Raw genomic sequence first — 21,189 nt, 5'->3', positions numbered from 1 at the left:
GGACAGAGCGCTGGCTCGGAGAGGACTGCGCCGGCACAATTACACCTTACCTGCGAGGCCTGCCAGGAGAGGTGGCATTTGGTCGATCCGCCCTCCCGGGAGGGCGTTTTGTGGCTTAGCCCTGACTTAGCCGCGTGTCTTAAGACGGGGGATAGGAAGGCTGGGGGGACCGTTGGGGAAAATGTGAGTGTCTGCGTGAAAGCCCGGGATAAACCTGTGCTCTCAGGAGGAGAGAATGGCTGGAGGCCCAGGGGTTAAATGTCTCCGGAAAGCCTCTGTGTCCTTGCGTAGTGCGTTTGTTGAAATTACAGAAAGTCTGCCTCGATGTCCTCGAAAGAAGTCGGCGCTCTGGAAAAAGCCGTCCTTCGGGCGAGGCCTTCTCAGTTATCGGGGCTCAGCGCCAATTTAGGGAGCTATCATGAGCTGCACCCATCAAACAAAAGAATCCCCAAAGGAGCTTTTCTTCTGTTAACCTCTCAACCAGCCGATCACCAACAAACCACCGAGGCTACGTTTTAGCCACATGCTAAACAAAAAGCTCAAAGATGTTCGAGTTTCAAAGAAATTCTCTGACAGGCTTTTCGGCCGTAAAGCTTTCATGCAAAACAGGTACAACTTCCATATAAACGAGCTGATGTGATCCGAGCTCAAACGAACCGCTGGAAGGCGCCGATTCCACTTCGTGCCTGTTTCAAAGTAGAGGTGCTTTCAGTAAATCTGTCAGTTCAAACGATGCTGCTTTATGTGGGTATTTATCATTTGTCTCCTTGTTTATAGTCTTTTGTTAAAAAGCAGCTGTAGTTCAGTATGTAGATTGCACCAGACATCCGCCCTCGTCGTTTTCTCTGAAATCTGTCACGAAACAGGCATTTTGGCCTCACGGTTCTTTGGTTTAAACTTTTCCTTTGGGCTTCATGTACCGGAGTAATTATAAAAGAGCGACCATCTGCCAACCACCGGCTGCTGGAGTAAAAATCTCTGATTGGCTGCAAACTCTTGCATACTGCTCGCCGAGCACTTTTACTTCTGCTGGTGAGTTATTGCAGACAAAGTAACCGAAGCAACGACTGATTTCACCCAGCGACTACTTGCCGAGTACACGTGTGACCGAGGCCCAAGAGAGCTGATCTAAGAGGTGATTAGCATGTGGCTAAAATGCAGCCTGCGCCCGAGGCGTTCACATGCATCTGGTGCCTGTTAGAAGGACTAAATGTGGTCGACAGTGGAAAGGTCAGGCTGCTGCAGAGACTGCAGCACAGCTCCTGTGATTAAACGTTTCGGCTAAAACCGTTTAGTCGTTTTCATCACAGCGAGCAGTCTTTCACTGTTAATGCACAATGTGACTTTATTCGGTTGTGCTCACACACACACACGCTGCTGTTTTTGAATCTAAGAAGACGTTTGTGTGACCTCTGCATCTGAATGCTTCAGTCTCTGCGTTGCATGCTGAGATTATTTGCACGAGCCTCTGAGGTGAGTTGAGGAAGAGATTTTCTTTGCACTTTTTATGGAATCTCATTGTCGTTTAGAGCCGTTTACACGTGTGGAAGACTGGCGGGTTCATGTCTGCAACGCTGCACGGCTGTATCTCAGTGAAATCATTCCTTTGAGAGCCCGTCCTTCCAGACCAGGTCTCATGAAGGCCTCCGTGTGCTTTATGCGCAGGAATCTGAGGCCTAATCCGGGTCTAAGAGCGAGTCCTTCTAAGATGCTCACACGGAGGTTTACGCGCCGACAGCGAGCGGATAAGAGAGACATTCGCTCGCTATAACCACCTTATCACGAGCATAAACATATGCTCGCTGCGCGGGACACTGGGCGACGGTAACTCGAGGGCAGAAAGAGAAAGGCGTGTTCGCGTAGGTAGAGACGATGAGACTTATGTTCGTTAGGAGAGCTGTAAATGAAAGCGAGGAAGGCATCTCATCAAGCACATGTTCCACACTCGGTCCATAAGGGAGCTCTACCTGGGGCTGTCGCATTTAGAAGGTGTTACTCTAATAAGACAACAGTCGCTTTTATTTACAACAAGCACGAGACGACATGAAAAATGCTTTAACACGTCTTCAGCTGCTGAAACAAACACCTTTATCCTGTAAACACAGCGTCTCACAAACGAGCTAAAGATACACGCAAATAACATATGCTGACACACACACACTGACACACACACACTGACACACACACACACACACACACACACACACACACACACACTGACACACACACACACACACACACACACACACACACACACACACACACTGACACACACACACACACACACACACACTGACACACTGACACACACACACACACTGACACACACACACACACACACACTGACACACACACACACACTGACACACACACACACACTGACACACACACACACACACACACACACACACACACTGACACACACACACACTGACATAAACACACACACACACACACACACTGACACACACACACACACACACACACTGACATAAACACACACACACACACACACACACACACACACTGACACACACACACACTGACATAAACATACACACACACACACACACACACACACACACACACACACACACACACACTGACACACACACACACTGACATAAACATACACACACACACACACACACACACACACACACACACACTGACATAAACATACACACACACACACACACACTGACATAAACATACACACACACACACACTGACATAAACACACACACACACACACACACACACACACACACACACACACACACACACACACACTGACACACACACGTCTGGTTTGCTATCCTTGTGGGGACAGGATTTGGTCCCCACCAGTATAGTAAGAACCTGTACACACACACACACACACACACACACACACGAGAGGTGTAAAGCGTCTAAATTGCAGTTGCATCTTGGAAAACAAACACTTTGTTTTGTTACCACGACAACTGAGATAATGTGATTCCTGCGGCAGTGTCGGCGCCGCTGCTCGCTGCTCTGCGCGACAGGCTTAAGAGTCGACGGCGGGCCGAGCGCGCCCAGATCGGGGCTGCGGCCCGGGGCGCGGCTCGGTGCAGACCGAAGCTGGTCGGGCGGCCCACGCTCGCACGTGCCACCCTGCGGAGAGAGATGAGCTGGGCGGGTCAGCTTTGTCTCAGCACCGGTCCCCTACTTCCTGTGCTGAAGCTTTGCCCGGAGAGTCACTCTGCTGGAGGATGTAAATGCGATCAGCCCCAACATGTGTGTTTAATATATCTATATCTGGACAAATAGCAATTTCATAATAGGCCCGTGTCCCGCTCCTGCCTCTTTCTCTCTTTGCTTTGCGTGGCGACAAAATGAATTCAGCTCTGAACCTAATTAATCAACAAAGGTTTCATGTCTTAATCCCCAAAGTCAAGGGGGTTATTGTCCTCACAAATGAGGTCAGTGTTCCTCCCAGTGGAAATAAGCGAAAGAAGGAGGAAAACACAGCGAGCGCAGGCAGCGAGCACCGACGCCTCTCTGCGCAGCCCTCCTGTTGAATCGGGCTGAGATACGGCGGCGCGAGGCCCCGCTCGCGGGGACCGGAGGTGCCGTGGAAGGGATGGTGAACATGGCACGACAAAAGAAGAGCAGAAAGAGACACGGAGGGAGCGGCGACAGCAGCGGGAGACAGAAAATTAGACGCCTGCCAATCTTCAGCGCGCAGACCTTTGAACCAGGTGGATAAGAGAGCCGCTTCTGATGCTAATTGTCACTGAGGCAAGTCACTGTCAAACTCTGAGGCGAAGAAGCTTCATCCAAGTGTGACAGGATGATAGCCATGATACAGCCCTCCGTCTGGTGGGATGACAAGGGGGGATGTGACACACATGGCCACACCATGCTGCCTGAAGCACAGTCACCACCAGCGGCCCACACAGGGTCCCCGAGGGGGACAAACCCGGGGAAAAGCGAGCGCGCCGGCCAAATGCTCGTCCGGCGTCCGCGCGCTCTGGGCACGCTGTGAGCCCCCGTCTCCGAGGACCACGTGGGAGAGCGCGGACACGTCCGCGGTCCACGTGTAGCCTAGTTTAGGCCATCCTGACGAGAGCTTTCCAAAGATCGAGGCTTGGCTGGAGGCGGGAGGGGCGGGGGTGTGGGCCGGGGTCGGCCAATAGCGGTCGTGTTGAAGAGAGGGTCGGCCAGGACGAATAAAGTCCAAGACGACACAATCAACAGCTTGCTGAAATCTGTTGCAGTCAAACGTCCGGCCAGTGGAGGGTGGGTGGAAGAGAGCGCAGAAGACTGTTTATCTTAAAGTGTGACAGGATGTCAGCGTCTGCGGCTGCTCCGCACGCCGCCGTGACTTCACCAAAGTTTGTTGGCGAGGCTTTCCCCCACAAACGGCTTGCTGCTGGACGTGGCGAGAAAGAAGAGCAAACAGAGCTGCACGCGCTCATTTCCGACTCGTGCGTGACTGCTGGGAGAAGAAGTTGGTGCTGTCGCCCCAGTTTGAAATATGAGTTTAAACTGACAAAGCGAATTAAAATGTGTAAACGCCACAGTTCTGACGCTGATTTGAAAATCGGCTATCAGAGTTGGTGTTTGTTGATTTTTAACAACTCGAGGGTTATTACATTTCCACAGCGTGACAATTAAAAACCCCTCAATCATCATGGCGGCAGCTCCGTGTAACTGAGAGGAGAGACGACGGAGCGGTCAGAGCCACGGTCACGTGAGGCCTCACCTGCGCATTTCCCACGCTGCGTTTAAGTGCAAATGACGTGTGCGAGGGTCAGGAAGGAAGGGGTTACTGATTCTGTGCCCCCGCCCCTCGCTCTGCCGCCTGCATGCTTCCCCTTCATCTCAGAGGATAGAGGAGAAAAAGATTTAAAAGGACTGGAAAAAAGCTCAATTGTTTATTGATTTTATAATAGGCTTAGCGCAAGAGAAATAAAGCGGGGGGCTGGTGGGGCAGCGTGGTCAACCGGAGGCGATGGCGTGACAAACACACGGCTTACGCCGGCGCAGGTAACGGGGGCTCCAAATGCCGGGATACTGGCCCGAGCACCTCTTTCTCCGTGTCCCCAAACGCCCGCTCGTGGTATTGTTATCGCGATTTTAAACCAGTGTAGACATAATCGCTCCCCTCGCAAACAGGGCACGACCCCGGCGCTCGGGGAGGGGAGGGGGCGGGGTGTTTGCAGGAGGACGAGGTGTGACTGGCGACACAAATCAGAGAGAAAGGAGTGAATCTGAGATGTTAGTAAGTTCATGGAAAAGGCTGCGAGTGCCAGAGCATGCACAGCAGTGTGTGTGTGTAGGTCTGATATATGGATGATAACACTAATTAGCTCATTTTGTTTGGGGCACAACACTCATTAAAAACCCAGTGGGGCCATTAAAGTTACCATCCCTCCAAACCATCGCTGCCACCGTATCCATCTCAGCTGATATCTTGGCTCTCTGCTTTAATGGCCTCTGCTTCAGGTTGTTGGGTTGAGCAAAGATTTGTGGGACTTGGACCCCCCCCCCCCCCCTCGATCCAAATCTCCTGATTTCTATTTAAATCTCTCTCTGCTGCTCCGCCTCACGTCACTCTCTCTGTATATACATCACTCGCTGCTGCATGCTTCCTCCTCGCACACTCAAAGCTGTTTTCTGCAGCTGGGGAGGGATTCGCACTTCCCCGTCCCGGCGAGGCAGGGGCGACGGTTGTTTCCAAGCTTTACACAGCGATGTCACTGTAATACCAACAAACCTCGTCGTGATTCAGTGTGGCTTGTTACGCCATAAGGCACGTGTTACTCTGCAGCCGGAGAGACTGGAGGCGGAGGCCTGCCAGGATTAGACGAGCAGGTGTAGCATCCCGCTAACAGACAGCACAAAGCCACATTCGAGCCCATTCTCTTGGGCCGAGCCATGCTAACGCTAACAGCTCCTCCTGCACTGAAAGGAGGGTTCGAGCCTATCCGGTGCGCACGTCGGTGTCACAGAGCAGCGTGTAACGGGCATTCATGCTGTGACGAGGTCGAGTTCAAAAATGTAACCAGGATATAAGAAAATAACACAAAAGGAGGCTAAATAAAAGCTCACACAGCAGTCACCTCAGCGTGCTCTATACCGTCAGCAATGCAGAGAAGCCCAACAATCAGACGACTCCCTGAGAGCAAGCACTTTGGTGACAGTGGGAAAGAAAAACTCCCTTTGAACAGGAAGAAACCTCCGGCAGAACCAGGTTCGGTTTCACCTGCTGGATGTATGAATCCACTGAAAGTAGTCCCACTGCTGCTTCCTGTTGATGGAGTAATGGTGCCTTAAAGCTACGCCGCTCCTTAAAGCGGCGGCTACTACAGAAAACTATTTTTTAAAGAATTAATATTCCTGTCCTGCCTTTGTGCGATTGTTTTTTTCTTACATCAGCGTGAGCCAGCGTGCTCGGGGCCACTGGGCCGGGTTGGTTTTTCCACGAGTGTTTCCTGCAACAATAAACCCAGAGTGCCAGGTCACATCCCCGCCGCCGCCGAAAGGCAACGCTCTGAAAATATCCTCGGTCTCAGGTCTGGATATTAAGAGTGTTGATTAGATATATGAGTTTGCCATTTGCCCACGGAGCGTGGAGTGTCTCTGACAGAACCGGGGACCATATGGCTGGTGAGAGATTTCCCCCCTCTCTTCCTCTTCGCGCAGCCTGACAGCTGGATGGCTGCTAACTGGGGACGAGGAAGCTTGGCAGCTGCAGCTGAGAGCAACGCTTTGATGCCGCTCACCCTTTTTCACTCTCACTCTTTCTCTTCTTCTCCTCCTCCTCTCTTTTTGCAGCACACACACACACAGAGGATAGCTAACGCAGTGTTAACTATGCAAACTTTCTACAGGTTGGAGGACGGAGATAACCGACAGGTGGGACTGACCGCAGAGCAGGTATCCCTCCACCAACCTTCATTTATTCTTTTTTTAATTCTCTTACATTCATTTTTTTTAGCTGTTTAAATTAACAAAAGTTTAGAAGAGTTTATTAAATCATAAGATCCTCACAGGTGTGGAGCGCTCTTAACCCAGATTTTTTTTCCTGCTCTGGTGTAAATCTGCAAAGACGTCGGTGCGAGGGGAGCTCTGAGGGGAGGGAGAGCAGCCGTGGGTGGGTGGTGGAGGAAGTGGGGGGGGGGGGTTACAGTAGGGTGGAGGAAGAAGGGGAGGGTGAATAGGCCTCTGGGAACACATTAGGATGTACGAGTGGAAAGCAGAAACAAGTGAGAGATTTTTGATTTCCTTCCTTCTCTGCAGTTTTTTTGTTTTCGTACTTTTGTACAAAGGCGTCTTTCATCATTTTTCTTAAAAACAAAACAGAAAGACGCCGTTGGATGTTTAGATGCAGATACCTGGATGCTTTGTGCAGAATGAAAGAGAAGCCGGTTCTTTTGAATCAACCTGCAGCGGCGGGCAGGTGTTTCTCTTTGGTTTTCTCGGTTTTAATCTGAAATCGGCGCCGTGTTTCTTCCACTCTGAGGTCACGAAAAAATGCACGTTTTTGCATTTGGGACGGAGGTCAAGGCGACGGGAGAAAATGAAGCGCTTTATTCCTGAAAAGCTCGCTCAGGTTTCTTCAATCTTATGTCACCGAGCTGTTTTCCCCCCGCGCTCCCTCTCGTGTTCGCACTCCTCGTCCTCGCCCCCCTCCCCTCCCTCCTCTTGTTGAAGGCCCCCTGTTGCTGCCTCGCTACCAACCAGCCCCGAACACGGCGCAGGCCGGGCGGAGGCGGGGGTGCGGGGTGGAAGAGGGAGGGGAAAGATGATGTATAAGAGCGAGGGGGGAAAAGGAGAGAGGAGAGCAGAGTTTGGCTGGAGCCAAGAGGAGAGCAGCTGGGCACGGCTAACAGGGAATGATAATGACCTCAGAAATCTGCTGTTCGCTCCACAACAATAGGGTGCTCAGTCGCCTGGAAAATTGTGTTCATCAGCTAGCTCTGCTCACTTACTAATTGACATTGCCAAATATTTTAAGAACAATTGGAATGTGGCAGGGGGAGAGGACGGAAAAAACCCAGCTCAGAGATCTTAATCCCTGGACTTAATTCCTCTCTCTCACTTTTGGCTCCTCGCTCGTTTCCCTGCCTCGCTCTCCTCTTCACGATGACGAGATAGCAACAGCTAAGGGAAAAAAGAACATTTTTCATGTAGCCTTCTGCTCTCATGTCAGCGCCCTGATGCTGACACAAAAGGCTTTTTATGTGACCTGTCACTGGGGTTAAGAGGAGGAGATTGAGAGGGGAGGGGGAGGAAGACGAGGAGGGGCGGGAAAAATTAGAGAATGATGAAGCGAGGGAGGAACGGGAAAGAAATAAAAAGATCCCGGCATCGCAAGGCCGGCGCAGGTCGTTTGCGCTCAAACCGGCAACGCCATCGTCCGCCGCCGTCATTTGCATTCCCCGACCGAGAGAGCCCTGCCTCATTTCACAGGAATCCCGCATTGACGGAGTCAGACAGCTGTCACCAGACGGGGAGAAAAGGAACTTGGCGTTCACCCTCAGCCGCCCCCCATCCCGCCGTTAAGCACACACATACACAATCCAAGAGAGAAACTTTTAGCCAGTGTCGCCGCGCCCAGAGGAGGAGGAGGGAGCGCTTATTTAGCGGGGATCTGTGCATTTGTATGTGCATCTTAATGCTGAGACTAAGTAAACACGCTCCACCGGCAGCACAAGTTGTGACTGTGATGTTAATTTATGTCTTTGTTGCTTCCTTTTCTTCTTCTTCTCTCCTCTTTTTAAGGCGTCCTCCTCCTGCTGCACTGGTGGAGTAGAGAGCGCCGTTTGTGAGTCAGCTCCTCGGTCGCCGCTCACTTTTAGCAGTGACACCGGAGAAGATAGCTTGTTGATGTATTAAGAATATTAATATGCAAACAGTCTACCTGACAGTGTAAGGCAGCCTTCTGTTGTGGAAAGATAAATATTATGTTTTAATTATAAAAACATAAAACAGAAATGGGGAAGACAGAGGGTGTGTGTGTGTGTGTGCAGAGGTAAGCTGTGTTCTGGCACAGATTTGGAGTTGAAACGAGTGGATGGCATAATGTGCCGCTGTTTACCGAGGACTGTGATGCCCTGTCATCTCCCCCTCTGTCATTTTTTCATCTCCTCTCCTTCGGCATCGCCGTCCCGGCTTCGTAACCGAGCGGGGAATCCTAACGTGATCATTAAGACATAAAACGGGCCGATAAATGTTTCATAAGGACGAGGCTAGACGCCGATAGCCACCCAGGAATGCCGAGGAGCCTCCGTCGTTGGAATACGACTGAAATTTGTCTTAAAAAAGGCCCGGGCTAATTCCTGCCGTGGTAATATTTACAAATTGAGTCTGAGAGACGGGGTAGGGCAGAGAGGCAGAGAGCAGGAGAAAAGGAAGAAAGAAATCAAATGAGAAAGAAGAACAGAGAAATAAATTGGCCTTTTATATTGTGCAAGCGTGTACAAAAATACTAAGTCTGCATTTATCCGAGACATGTCAATCAGAGCAGCACACTGACAATTAGTGCGTTTGAATAGAACTTTTATCATTTAGCAGACACCAGAGTCCTGACCTACTGTACAAAAATACAGCTCAGGGAATGAATGTGCCTGTAACACAATGACTGTCTATTTAAGTTTGGTGACACATAAAAAATACAGATATGACAGGCCAGACTTCTTCAAATGAGCGGGGGGCAGAAAGCTCAGGTTTTGTAACCACGACTTCTCTGATTATAGAGCGAAGAAGAATAGTGCGAGGAGCGGATGTCAATTACAAAGACAAAGTCATCCGCACAGGCGAAGGAACGGGGGAAAGAGCCGTAATTCATTATTTTTTAATGCGCATACTTTTACACACATATATTATCTTTCACCGAGGGCTGGCCTCGATTCAAAGCGCCTGTTTTTAACGATTCTGCGTGCAGGGCCAGATTACTCCACAGAGGGTGCCAAACCCGATCCCCGAATCCACCAGCACCACCCTGCCGACACCTGCCGGCCAAATGAGGTGAGGAGGAGTTCACCTTTACTGTGCCGGTGCTCCTCGCAGTCGCCGCGACGTCTGTTTACGTTACACAAGCGAGGAAAACCAGCTAATAAAAAACAGGGAGGCCTGACTGTAATTTACCAGCGCCAGAGGGAACCAGCTGCTCGCAGTTTGTATCATTCGTGCATTTTTACTTTCTTTGGTTTTCAGTTTCAGTTCGAGGGCAGACGCGTCGAGTTTCACTGTAAACACGTCACGTTTGACTTTAGACCTCACGTCGCTGCTTCACTGACACTGGAGGGAAAATAGGACTTCACAGTAAACAGACGGCAGCTCGTGTCGTGTTTTTATTCTTTATTTTTAATTCTTTATTTATTTGTACGCTGTCAGTTAATCCTTCACAAACTGACAAGCGCATCTTCAGCTCTGGCAGCAACACTGAGCATGCTCAGTCCAGGCTTCACGACTGCTTCCAAACCCAAGTGTGCAGTCGTGATGACAGCAAATGCATCGTTCTTTATTTTAGGGGGTCACATGGTGCAGTTTGCTCGCCCCGACACCATGTTTTACAGAAAACTGGGGAAATTTGAAATAGTTTTCGAGTTTTGTCGCAAAGGCAGCTGAAGATGACGGACAGCGTACGCGGTCAGAACACCCGAGGACCTGGAGCTCGATCTCCATGGAAGTCAGCGAAGGAGACATTCCTCTCTAATGTCAGCTAGCTACATCCACAGTGGTCTGGATCTTGTTCAGCTCGACTTTATTCCTGTTTTAATGGCACAGTAATTACACTCTAACAGTTTGTCTGCACGTGTAATTACGCCCCCATTGTACTGTCGCAATTAGATGAATATCCACGCTTTATAACCTAAGGCGTCAAGTTGGCAAATCCAATTTCAATTTGTATGGAGCGAGCATTTTGCCTGCTTGTTTGAGCCGTGGTAAGACCAGGGATATGCCGGCTAATCCCTGCCATGTTAAAACGCAAGGAAGAAAATGAAGACGCGGGGGATTCTCCAGAGAGCGAGAAGGAGAAAGAAAGAGCCAGAGGGAGCATGCACGGTGCTTTTAGAGCCAGGAGCTGGGTTTCAGGGTAGCGGGATGGTTGCAGAGGACTCGTGCAGCTTTAGGCCTTACAAGCACGCAGCAAAGCCAATTTTCTACGCATTCAGCGACGCCATCGTGCAACGCCGGTTTATTTGTGTGGAAGAGAGGGGAGAAAGAGGAGGCAGCGGTGCCTTCGTGGCACCGGGTCCTCGTGGCAGCGCTACCTGTTGCTGAGGCTTCCTAACGTGATTACTGCACGCCGTTTCCTCCCCACACAGCAAACAATACGGGGAAGTCGGCGCGAGGATAACCAAACAAAAAAGTGTAAAAAAAAGGATGGTGATGGGCATATATGTAATTACCTCTTTGTTTCTTTCAAAAATATTCAATAAGGAAGATGCTCAAGGTGTGCCGCAGAGCTGCGTTTAATAAGGAAGGTCTTTAAAGGACATCTCTGACAAAGGCTTTTGTTTTTCTGCTCTTTTTCTTCCACACTGCACGCACTGCTTTTAAACAAGTGCCGTCTCAAAGACAAAAGTGCCAGAGCTGACCTTCTTTCACAGTTGAGATGTTATTGTTGATTACTATAATTTAAGTTTAACTCTAAATTGCTGCGGGTAGGTGGCGGGGTAGAAGGCGAGCACGCACACATGCTCGCAGGTACACGCCGACAGAGAATCACGAGCTCTGCTTTTCAAACCTCAGATATTAACACAATGGTACAGTACGGCATCCTGTTCACTCTTCGAGAGTGATATGTGCACACACGCAACAAAGCAACCCCGCACACACGCATGCAGCGGAGAAGCATGACACCTTTCTCCACATGAGACTCAGACACATTTTTCTCACACATCAAAGCTTCTAATTTGAGAGTCCCCGAGCTCCAAACGTGATTCATATTGTGTAAGTTGTGAACAACGACGAGTCAAGTTTGCTGCTCCTTCTTATTAAAAAACAGGAAGTGGCAAAAGAGGCTCTGTTAAAGCACTTTCAATGTCAAGTCTGTTTCCTTCTCGATTTCACATAAAAACTCCATCCGTCCACATCACAGTCTGCGTACTTCCTCTGCACGGCTTCAAACCCGGCCGTGCTGCGCTGCGACTGAGCGGCGCACACGCAGCAACGCGCACTATTTTAATTTGTTTTTCTACGTACGTTTCTGTCTTTAATCCTCCAAAGGTGGTGCCCCCAGGGCCAGATTTAACCACTCATCTAAATCTAATGCGACCCTTTGTTCTCCGCTACCATTTGGCGGTAAATACGGCGAGTTTTATTATTTGAATTTGTGCATTTATTCATTTTGCGTACAGTACCTCTGAAGTTGCTGAAATGCCACAAGCTGTACTCGTCAGATTCAAAGTGCTCCAGTCAAAAGAGACGCAGGGACGGAGAGAGAGGGGGAGAAACTTCCAGCATTAAAATTCAGAAGATAATTACATCCGCTACACCCCCACCCTGTTGAGAAGTGTTATGTTTAATAGTCTCTATAAAGAAAATAGGTTTTTATCTCACTCTCATTTTCATTAATTCCTAATTGGGGTGGGGGGTTGTCTGTTATTATTTCTTAGATTAAAATAAACATAGCCTGTCCCATGTTCAAACCCATCACACTACACGGGCACGATAAGGACTTCATGCCTCTGTGAATAAATAAACAATTTCGTCTCCACTGGTGGAATTAAGTTGCTTACAGCCTTAAGCTAAGCCACTCTGATTTATATTTATATATATTTATATTTTCTCTCAAAAGACTTAAAAGCACATCCTTGCTTGTGCAAATGAAGCTCGCTAATGTTTTTGACCTGCTTTATATGTATATCTTTAATTAGTGTCTTGTTTAGCTTAAACCGACTGATTATCGCGTATTCGTGACCTAATTACTGCACGCGCTTCTTAACGCCAGCGTAGCGCCCTGAGGAGCAACCAAAAGTTACCTTTAAAAACTTGTGTAATCATTAGCAATGAGCCTCCCTTAATCCCACTAAACATACACTTATCTAGCCCCGGCCGGCCTGCGTTGGCTGGGTGGGGGAAGGGGAGGGGTTCGCTCATCTCCGCCGTGTTTATTAAAGACATTTATTAATCGCTGTGCTTAAGACGAGCTCGTCCCCGCACTCCCGGGAAACAGACTGCTAACCCGCAAACGGGCACGATGGCGTTCTCTGGAGTCTTAATGGCAGAAACAACAGAGCAAAGCTGACTCTATGTGCCGCGTGCACCGCTAGTTCAATGAAAGTCAAACAGTGAGCAGCGGCCCAGCGTTAACACAGACTGTACACAAAGATGGACGTAGCATCCTGCTTTGCCTTCTAACACTCTGAGGGGGGCGACTCCTCTGGGGCCTGCTCAGGTGCTTATTTCACAAACTACGGTCACGGTGAGTGTCGACTTAGTTTCTCAGTCAACGATGAGAACACACTTTGCTTTGCTATTCATCAGCTGTTTTTATATATAAAAACATGTACCCATCATGTAAAGCAGGGGTGTCAAACTCAAATACACAGTGGGCCAAAATTCGAAACTGGAACAAAGTCGCGGCCTGACGTTAATATTTATTGAAATATATTTATTCCTCCAGATATAAGAATGAATCTTTTGGACTCAAACACGTTTTGCTGAAAAACTGAATATGGAACAAGCAAAGCTTAATACTAAACAATATATATATTAGCTGTATAATACCAGTAGGCCAGCTCTGACAGTAATTTGGTATGGCTTCATGGGCCAAGTGTAATTAGGCTGCGGGCCAAACGTGGCCCGCGGGCCAGAGTTTGACACCTATGATGTAAAGCATCAAAGATTAGGTTAACGATAGCTTAAAGGTTAAGATTAGGTAAGCAAACAGAGCATCCCATGTGGTCTCAGAGGGAACTACACCCTCTGCATAAGTTTGAGACTGGAGGCACGAACAGGTCGTGTTGTATGTGACTCTGCATCTCTTCTCAACGTTTTTTTACATTTGATCCGCCTTAAAAAACCCAAAGCAAACATCACTCGAGGTCTTCTTCCTTTAATAAAAGCTGAGGATCACTGCTGTTTATGTGTTTAAAAGATTTGACTAGAACAGAAATCAAATTTCACGGAAAGGCGGATCACAGGAAAAGATCTACATCACTTTCTCTGGTAGACATGGAGGACGCTCGCTCCACTGCCTTCTAGTTGATTCAGTAAGTAGTTCTCCTACCTGAAGATGGTGAGGAGGGATGGGGGCTGTCGTCCTGGATGCTTCCTGTCTGGGAATGTCCCCCGCCAACGCCACTCTCCTCTGTCACATTGGATGAACCGGGAGTGGTGGAGCGGCTGATGGACTGGGACTCGGGGTCACTGGCCGATCCACGGCGTTCATCCAGTCCTTGCTGAAGTGCCTCGTCAATGCCTCGCCTGTCTTTACCGTGGATTCGCGAGTGGACGACCATTTGATGGTAGGTTCTGAAGACACGTCCGCAGTCTGGGCACTCTGAAGGCTTCTCCTTCAGGCCGGACAGGCCGGAGAGGCTGTAGTCAATGTTTGGGCTTCCCAAGCCAGCCAGGGCTCCAGGAGCCTCAGCACTACCGTGGTGGGACATGAGATCACGGTGACCGTCAAAGCCTCTTCCATCCTCCTTCATGGACATCACTGCTCCACTGGAAGCCTTGGATCCCTGCAGGGCCTCGGAGAGCTGCTTCTGCTTGGAGCTATCACCGGAAGCAATCAAGGAGTAGTCTTGTTTCTCCTTTGAGAAGGAAGCCAAGGAGCCCGCACCAGCCATCTCATCTTCCTGCCCCGGAGTTATATGGTGCTGCTGCTGCTGATCCTTGGGCATGAAAGCCCTGTCCATAGCCATTCCACGAGCCATTATCTGCCAGGCTTGGTAGCTATTGATCGAGTCCATCTCTGCCACCTTTGCAGCCGCCTGGAGGCGCTCCATGCAGCTCGACTTGAGCGGTGGAACGAGGTTGAGACAGCCAAGGAGTGAGCGCTTCTCGTTTTCACCTAGCCCGTGGCCTATTGCACCTGCCATAGGTCCAAGCAGCTTTCCTAACATCTCCTTTTCCTTCATGGCTATCCCCGCTTTAGCCAACATCTGGTGCTGCTCGCTGAGGCCCTGCTTGTCTGGTGAAAGGAAGCCTCCCTGAAGACAGGAGATGTAGCGGGAATAAAGGTTGGCATGGGCTTCCTGAGCCAGATTGCTCATGCTGTTGACAGCGGCCATGTCCTGCTCACTGGGCTGGGGTGGCTTGTTCTTGATGGCCAGCTTGTTCAGATGCACCTTCATGTGGTTCTTGAGGAACCAGGGTTCCTTAAAGCGACGGCCACAGATTTGGCAGCAGTGTTCAAAGGACTCCTTGTGCTTTCTCATGTGGCCCTTGAGGAACCAGGCTTGGCTGAACACCTGGCCGCAGACCTCGCAGCGAAACTCGGTGGCCATCTGCATGCCCCCGGAGCCACCAGAACCCTGGCCCTGCGTGTTCTCAGCTGTGATGTGGGCCTTCTCCACATGGCTTATCAGCTCTTCTTCGTGGGAGGCGGCGAACTCGCACAGAGTGCATTTGTAGGGCTTGTGGAGAATGCGGATGTGACGGTCCAGCTCCTCGCGCTTCTTGAACTTCCCTTTGCAGAAGGTGCAGCGGAAGCCCACAGTAGGGTTCAGAGACTGGTCGTCCTGAGCGCCGGCCGGCTTGGGTGAGGAAGACGGCTGAGAAACTGTGTCTGGAGTGGCGAGCCCGGAGGAATGGGTGGGGGCGCAGGTTGACCCTAACTGCTGTTGATGGGTGTTTGAGCTGCTGTTGGGGCCCAGATGTGGCGTCTGAGCGGTCTGGAGGAGACTGCCACTCCCTCTCATCTGCTTGTCTCTCAGGATGGCCCTCTCCTCGAGCTCGTGCAGCAGCCGGTTCTCTTCTCGAACTCGGCCACGGCCTTTTCCCAGGTTCCCCAGTTTGTGGGTGCGGAGATGGATCTTCAGGTTGCCCTTTTGAGCCGCTCTGTGGTCACAGTAGGGGCACTTGAATGGCTTCTCTCCCGTGTGTGTGCGCATGTGCAGAGACAGGATGCTGTTGAAACGGAAGCGCTTGCCACACAGTGGGCACGGGTACTTCCTGTTCTTGCGAGCATCGTCTTCGATATCATTCATCTGGGACATGATGCCCAAGTTCTGCCCATTGAGAAACTGCTGCAGGTCGACACGCCCGTTTAACCCACTCAGTGCCCCTGCGTCTATGTCTCGATTGAGCTGATTGGCTAGTAGAGCCATCTGGCTGCTGATTGGTTGACTGGCCAGGGCTGCGTGGTGTGTCTTCTCATCCAACGGCGTGGCCGCCTTCTCTTCGGGAATCTGCTGTGGGCGGTGCAGGTCGGGAAAGGCGTGTCCTAACTGGGCAGTGAGCTGGTGAAGCTTTTGACTGATTGGGTAACGGCCGTTTAGAACAGCATTGCTCAGGTGGGCTTCAGCGTCAGGCACTACTGACGATACACCAAGACATAAACTAGAGTCCTCCATCCTGAAGAAACAGAAAAATAAAAACGTATTAGAAACATTTTTGACGTATTTTAATATTTTACAGACATTCAACGATAGTGTGTGGGCGTTCATCCAACCACGTGTCTGGAAATGTGGATGCCAGTTGTGTCATATTTCAGGTGTATGTACACGTTATCAACAAGTAATGCTCTAAACACTCAGTTTTTCTGCTCTTGGATCTCTGTGATGTCATAGAGACACAGGATCAGATAAAAAAGGATTTTTGTTTTGAACTGAAAATCATGTAAAGACACTCCAAGGATGAGTGTGGGGCTGGAGAGGAGCAGGATAGGTGCCCTAGTGAAATAAAAACACCAGTGTGAACTGTCAGCGCCGAAGGCCTGCGGGGATGCTGCGACTCAGAACTTTTTCAAATTGTAAAGCCGTTTTGGATGGAATAATTACTCTGTAAACACAGTGAGCAGTGTATAATTAAGCTACTTGTGCCCATCCTATCAGAATTCCTCCAATTACACGCCTTAATGAAATGGAGCAACTGCATTGCCGGGAAGCCACGGCAATACTACAATTATGATATTAACAATAGCACTTAAAACCAAGGGGTTACTCCAGTAAACACAACATTCTTATCTCGGTGCCACGACACTTGTCTTGGCACAATATTCCATTAAAGAGCCGTATTACATTTGATGTGAATCGCTTTGCTCTTTGCTGTCTGCGCTCTTCACAGTTTCCAGGACGGTGGAAACAACATGAAGATGCTGTGGATACACCGACACTGCTCTGTGAACAGCCCGCTCTTTGTTCTGCTGGCTTTTGGGTGAAATATGTCACAGTTTTCACACCGCGTTGTAACGCCATTAAATGTGTTTTCATTCCGTATGTGTAACATCGGCGAATGCATAAGTAAAAAATAAATAAACAACAGTGCTTTTAATGCACATCCATCTGTTCTCCAGATGGAGAGGTATAAGCAGCTATGGCTGCTTGCAGGGGTCAAACCTGCAAAACAATAAGTGTGGTTCTGCTTAGGTCAACAAAATATTGTATGATATCTCATTAAGCTGATTAGCACGCTGCCTGGTAACAGCGGCAGCCACTGGACTTTAATGTAGCATTATAATCATCAAAAAGCGCTTTCGAGGCGAGGCGGCGTGAAGGAGTGGCACTAGGTGACATGTTAGGAAGCTCAGCGTACTCTTCACAGGAGCAAAGGGCATCCACACTGGGATCCTTCTTCTCTTTCTCCACCTACGTTTGTGAAGCACACACTACACCACGTCGTGCTCGGCTTAAGTGTTCATTCAACCCCCCCCTCCCCTCCCAGTAGGAGGTCAGCAGACATAAGGGCTGCCTGTTCTGGTACCGCAGAGTCCTCCAACACACTGCCGATGGTGGATTCTTATCTCGCTGACATGAATTAAACACTGTGGCCACTTTCCACTTGTGTGTAAAGGAATGTGACACTTGTGGGCTGCCCTTTGAATTCTCCTTATTTCTCCCCACAAGTATCGTAAAGCAATGCGCCTGAATTCATTAAGAGTATAATGGCTATGCTATGCTCTGCAGGCTTGCATACAGCACTTCGATGTGCTCTGTCACAGATCTTATCTGACCCGAGTGACGCTGAAAGAAATCACTTTAGGAGCCTGCTAATAAAAAGTTTGTGCTTGAATGAAATATTTCCAGACTGGCCACAAATGAAAGGAAAACCTTGAACGTGTGACCCGTCCAGCTGAGAGGCTGTGAGACGGTGCCGGGTCCGTTTTGAGCGCTCACCTTCCTGCCGTGACGATCTGCCCGATCTGCACCACAAACCTGATTTTTTTGTGAAAATGTACCTACTTCCTGTCACTGCTGTCATTTCAAAGCAATCTTTGTCTTGCTGTTGTTCCACTTAAAATCATTCTACAGAAATGTAATCTCTATATTTTCCTGTATTTGTTCGTTCAAGCACATGCTTAAAAACACAATACTGTTGAATTTAAAGGTCACACGTCACGTTGATAACTGGAACATAAGGCGCTAAATGATGTGAATTATGATATACAATCACAGTTACGATAAATATATTACTTTGTTCAGAGGTTGTCAAATAATTAGGATAATCAAGCCTTTTTTTTTTTTACCTTCGTTTCAGTTCATGCATGAAAAAAAGTTGTTTTTAGCAAATTGGAAATAAAAATCTAATTTTCTTTTAATCAACCACAGGACTGAAATATGAACCAAGACCTGCAGTTCGTCCGACATCCAGCAGGGGCAGCAGTGAGTCAGTCCCCACAGACCCCCGTGTTGAAGCAGCACAAATAACCATGTTTACAGCCTGATACACAAACTTCACGACACCTGCACAGGGGGAGGGTGTCTTCAGAAATCACCCAGATTTAAGCGTGCATAATTATGGGCGTGGCCTGATGCTCCCATACACACTGTGCGAACAAAGCTGACCGCTCCACCCTCTTGTCTAAATTTGGAAACAAAAAGATTTAATCAACCATGGTGACCAAAACGTCACACTCTTTCAGACCAGGAACCGATCGGTGTCCATCCTTTACGTACAGTCTGTTTTAAAGCTAAGCTTGTTCACACAAGCTGGTGTTTTTCCTTTAATTTGTCACCATATAGTTTTATCACACACGCTCCCACGGCGTGGGAGAATTACTGCTGGGAAGGATCAAACTTTGTTAGGCTGCTTTAAACGACTTGTGGTTTTAAATTGTATTTATGTGACACCCCATCTTCCATCAGCAGCCGTGCATATATTGGAGGAGACCTTATTTCAATGGGCCCTTTTTACAGAAGCGGCTGCCTTTTGGAATAGAAATCTGTGATTTAAACTAGGCTGATGAGCTGTTGCTCATTTGGGGAGATAGCAGCTTGCCCTTTTCTTCAATTTGATTTCTGCCTTTATCTTTAACATATAACAAAGGCAGATAGACAATGGAATAATGTGAAATGAACTGACGAATCCAGTTTGTGTTTTTTATAAACGTATCCTGGCTGACGAGCGTATGCAAATGAGGCACATTAATATGCTCGCCTTGCTCCCGAGTCATTTTATATTTTTTCCCCTGATTAAAAAGGACATTTCTTATGTGACATCCCCCCTCTGCTCACATCCGCACGCACGAGCACGCGCGCGGGGAATTGGAGGGCGGTGCACGAGCCGTAGACACGCAGCCAGTCAAACACGAGCCTCTGACTACAGACAACAATTCGACATGCGAGTGCCCTCTAAAAGACGCGGCGAGTGCGCTGCAGCTCGCTGCTCTCACCAAACCGAGCAGCTCGACGCTGTCACAGAAGAACTCGGGTTCTTACCGGCCATCCTGGGGAAAGACTCGGGGCCCCGCCGTCCCTCGCCGCAGACTCCGTTACGAACGCCAGCTTTGTGCTCTTACAGTACATGTGCCGTTATTCTCTAACCTGTACGACCTTATCATTTCCTGGCATGTGCTGCAACGCTGCCTCATTAAAACTATTGGCTCCTCCGATACCTCTAAAACCACAAAGACTTCCTTTAGCATTTTCTCACGACGGTTCGCTTGTTGTCTTTATAGTTTGTGGTTTAATATTCAGCGAGGCTCCACGTGCACTCACAAACACGGCGAATCCTCTGCACGCTCACACAAACTGATTTCACTTGGTTTCTCTTCAATCCTCAGCTTAATTATAAGTGGTATCTGTGACACAATGGAAGTATATTACAGTCACCATTTAAATGTGCTCAGTTCATTTCTTTCTTATCAATGGTAGCATGCATCATAAATGCATACAGGATTTAAATGTGCTCCTCTCTAATTGCAACCATATAAATTATTGCACATGAAAGGCACTCGCAGCATTAGGGATGGCCGCCTGTTATGAATTCATATTCAAATAAACAGCGTTCTTGGTGAATTTGCTGTCAGGCTCGAGTTTTGTCAGAAAACTTTTGGCTGACATTTAAGACGAGAAGGGTGGGGGGGATCGAAAAGCCATTAGTCGGACTTTACTTTGTTATTTTGGCATTTATCGACACGAAACCCATCGACTAATCACAATGCGATACCTCATTAAGTCCTAATGAACAAATTCATTGCGTTAAACAAATCAATCATTATTCACAATGTGCCGAATTCAATCATATCTGCACCGAATCGTTAACGAGACGCAGGGGCCGCGGCGACGGCGCTCTGATGTCGGAGGGACAACGTGGGCCATATGTTCCTCACGTGCTAAATATTTGGCGATTAGGCGAGCGGCGGGGACAGTCGGGTTCATTAAAAAGCTCTAAGTGTATTTTCAAAGTACAAACAGAGCTTCCTCATCTTTTCAAAGATCAATTACCTCTTGGCAAAAGACGGTTCGGTTCGAGCGCTGCACATATGAGTTTGTTCCCGGCTCGTGTTTTGTTCTATTGCAGGTGGTCTTTGCGAGACGTCTAATTAATCCAATAAAAAAGCCGCCTTGTTTTCCTTCCTCTCGCTCGCACTTTGACTTTACCGCATTATTACTTTCTGTAATGAGGCAAAAACACTCCGCACTCAACTGCACACAGAAACAGTCGCAGAACACCTGCCAGATTCGAGCGCAGCTCCACCCGAGGCTGGCGGGCCGGGACCCGGAGCCCGCGAGAGGACGGGTGCTTTTAATACAAAGACACGTCTGCGTAAAAAGAACGTGACGTTTACACCGATCCCAGTCAGCTCGGCATTACACT

The 21,189-nt window shown here is 48.9% G+C and overlaps 1 protein-coding gene across 3 annotated transcripts in view; it reads right to left on the bottom strand.

Annotated features, from left to right (window-relative positions):
* Positions 1-21,189, bottom strand: part of znf536 (zinc finger protein 536) — a 202,873-nt gene that overhangs the window by 89,815 nt on the left and 91,869 nt on the right. For all 3 annotated transcript variants that reach the window (XM_080885953.1, XM_080885952.1, XM_080885954.1), the window contains one exon: positions 14,213-16,506. In XM_080885953.1, coding sequence (XP_080742079.1) covers positions 14,213-16,505 — 2,293 coding nt within the window. In that variant the 5' untranslated portion in view covers position 16,506. The remainder of the gene's footprint in view (positions 1-14,212; positions 16,507-21,189) is intronic.

The sequence above is a fragment of the Rhamphochromis sp. 'chilingali' genome (genome assembly GCF_963969265.1).
Source record: "Rhamphochromis sp. 'chilingali' genome assembly, chromosome: 6".
NCBI classification, from domain to species: Eukaryota; Metazoa; Chordata; class Actinopteri; order Cichliformes; family Cichlidae; genus Rhamphochromis; species Rhamphochromis sp. 'chilingali'.
This window is presented reverse-complemented; position numbering and strand designations above follow the sequence as displayed.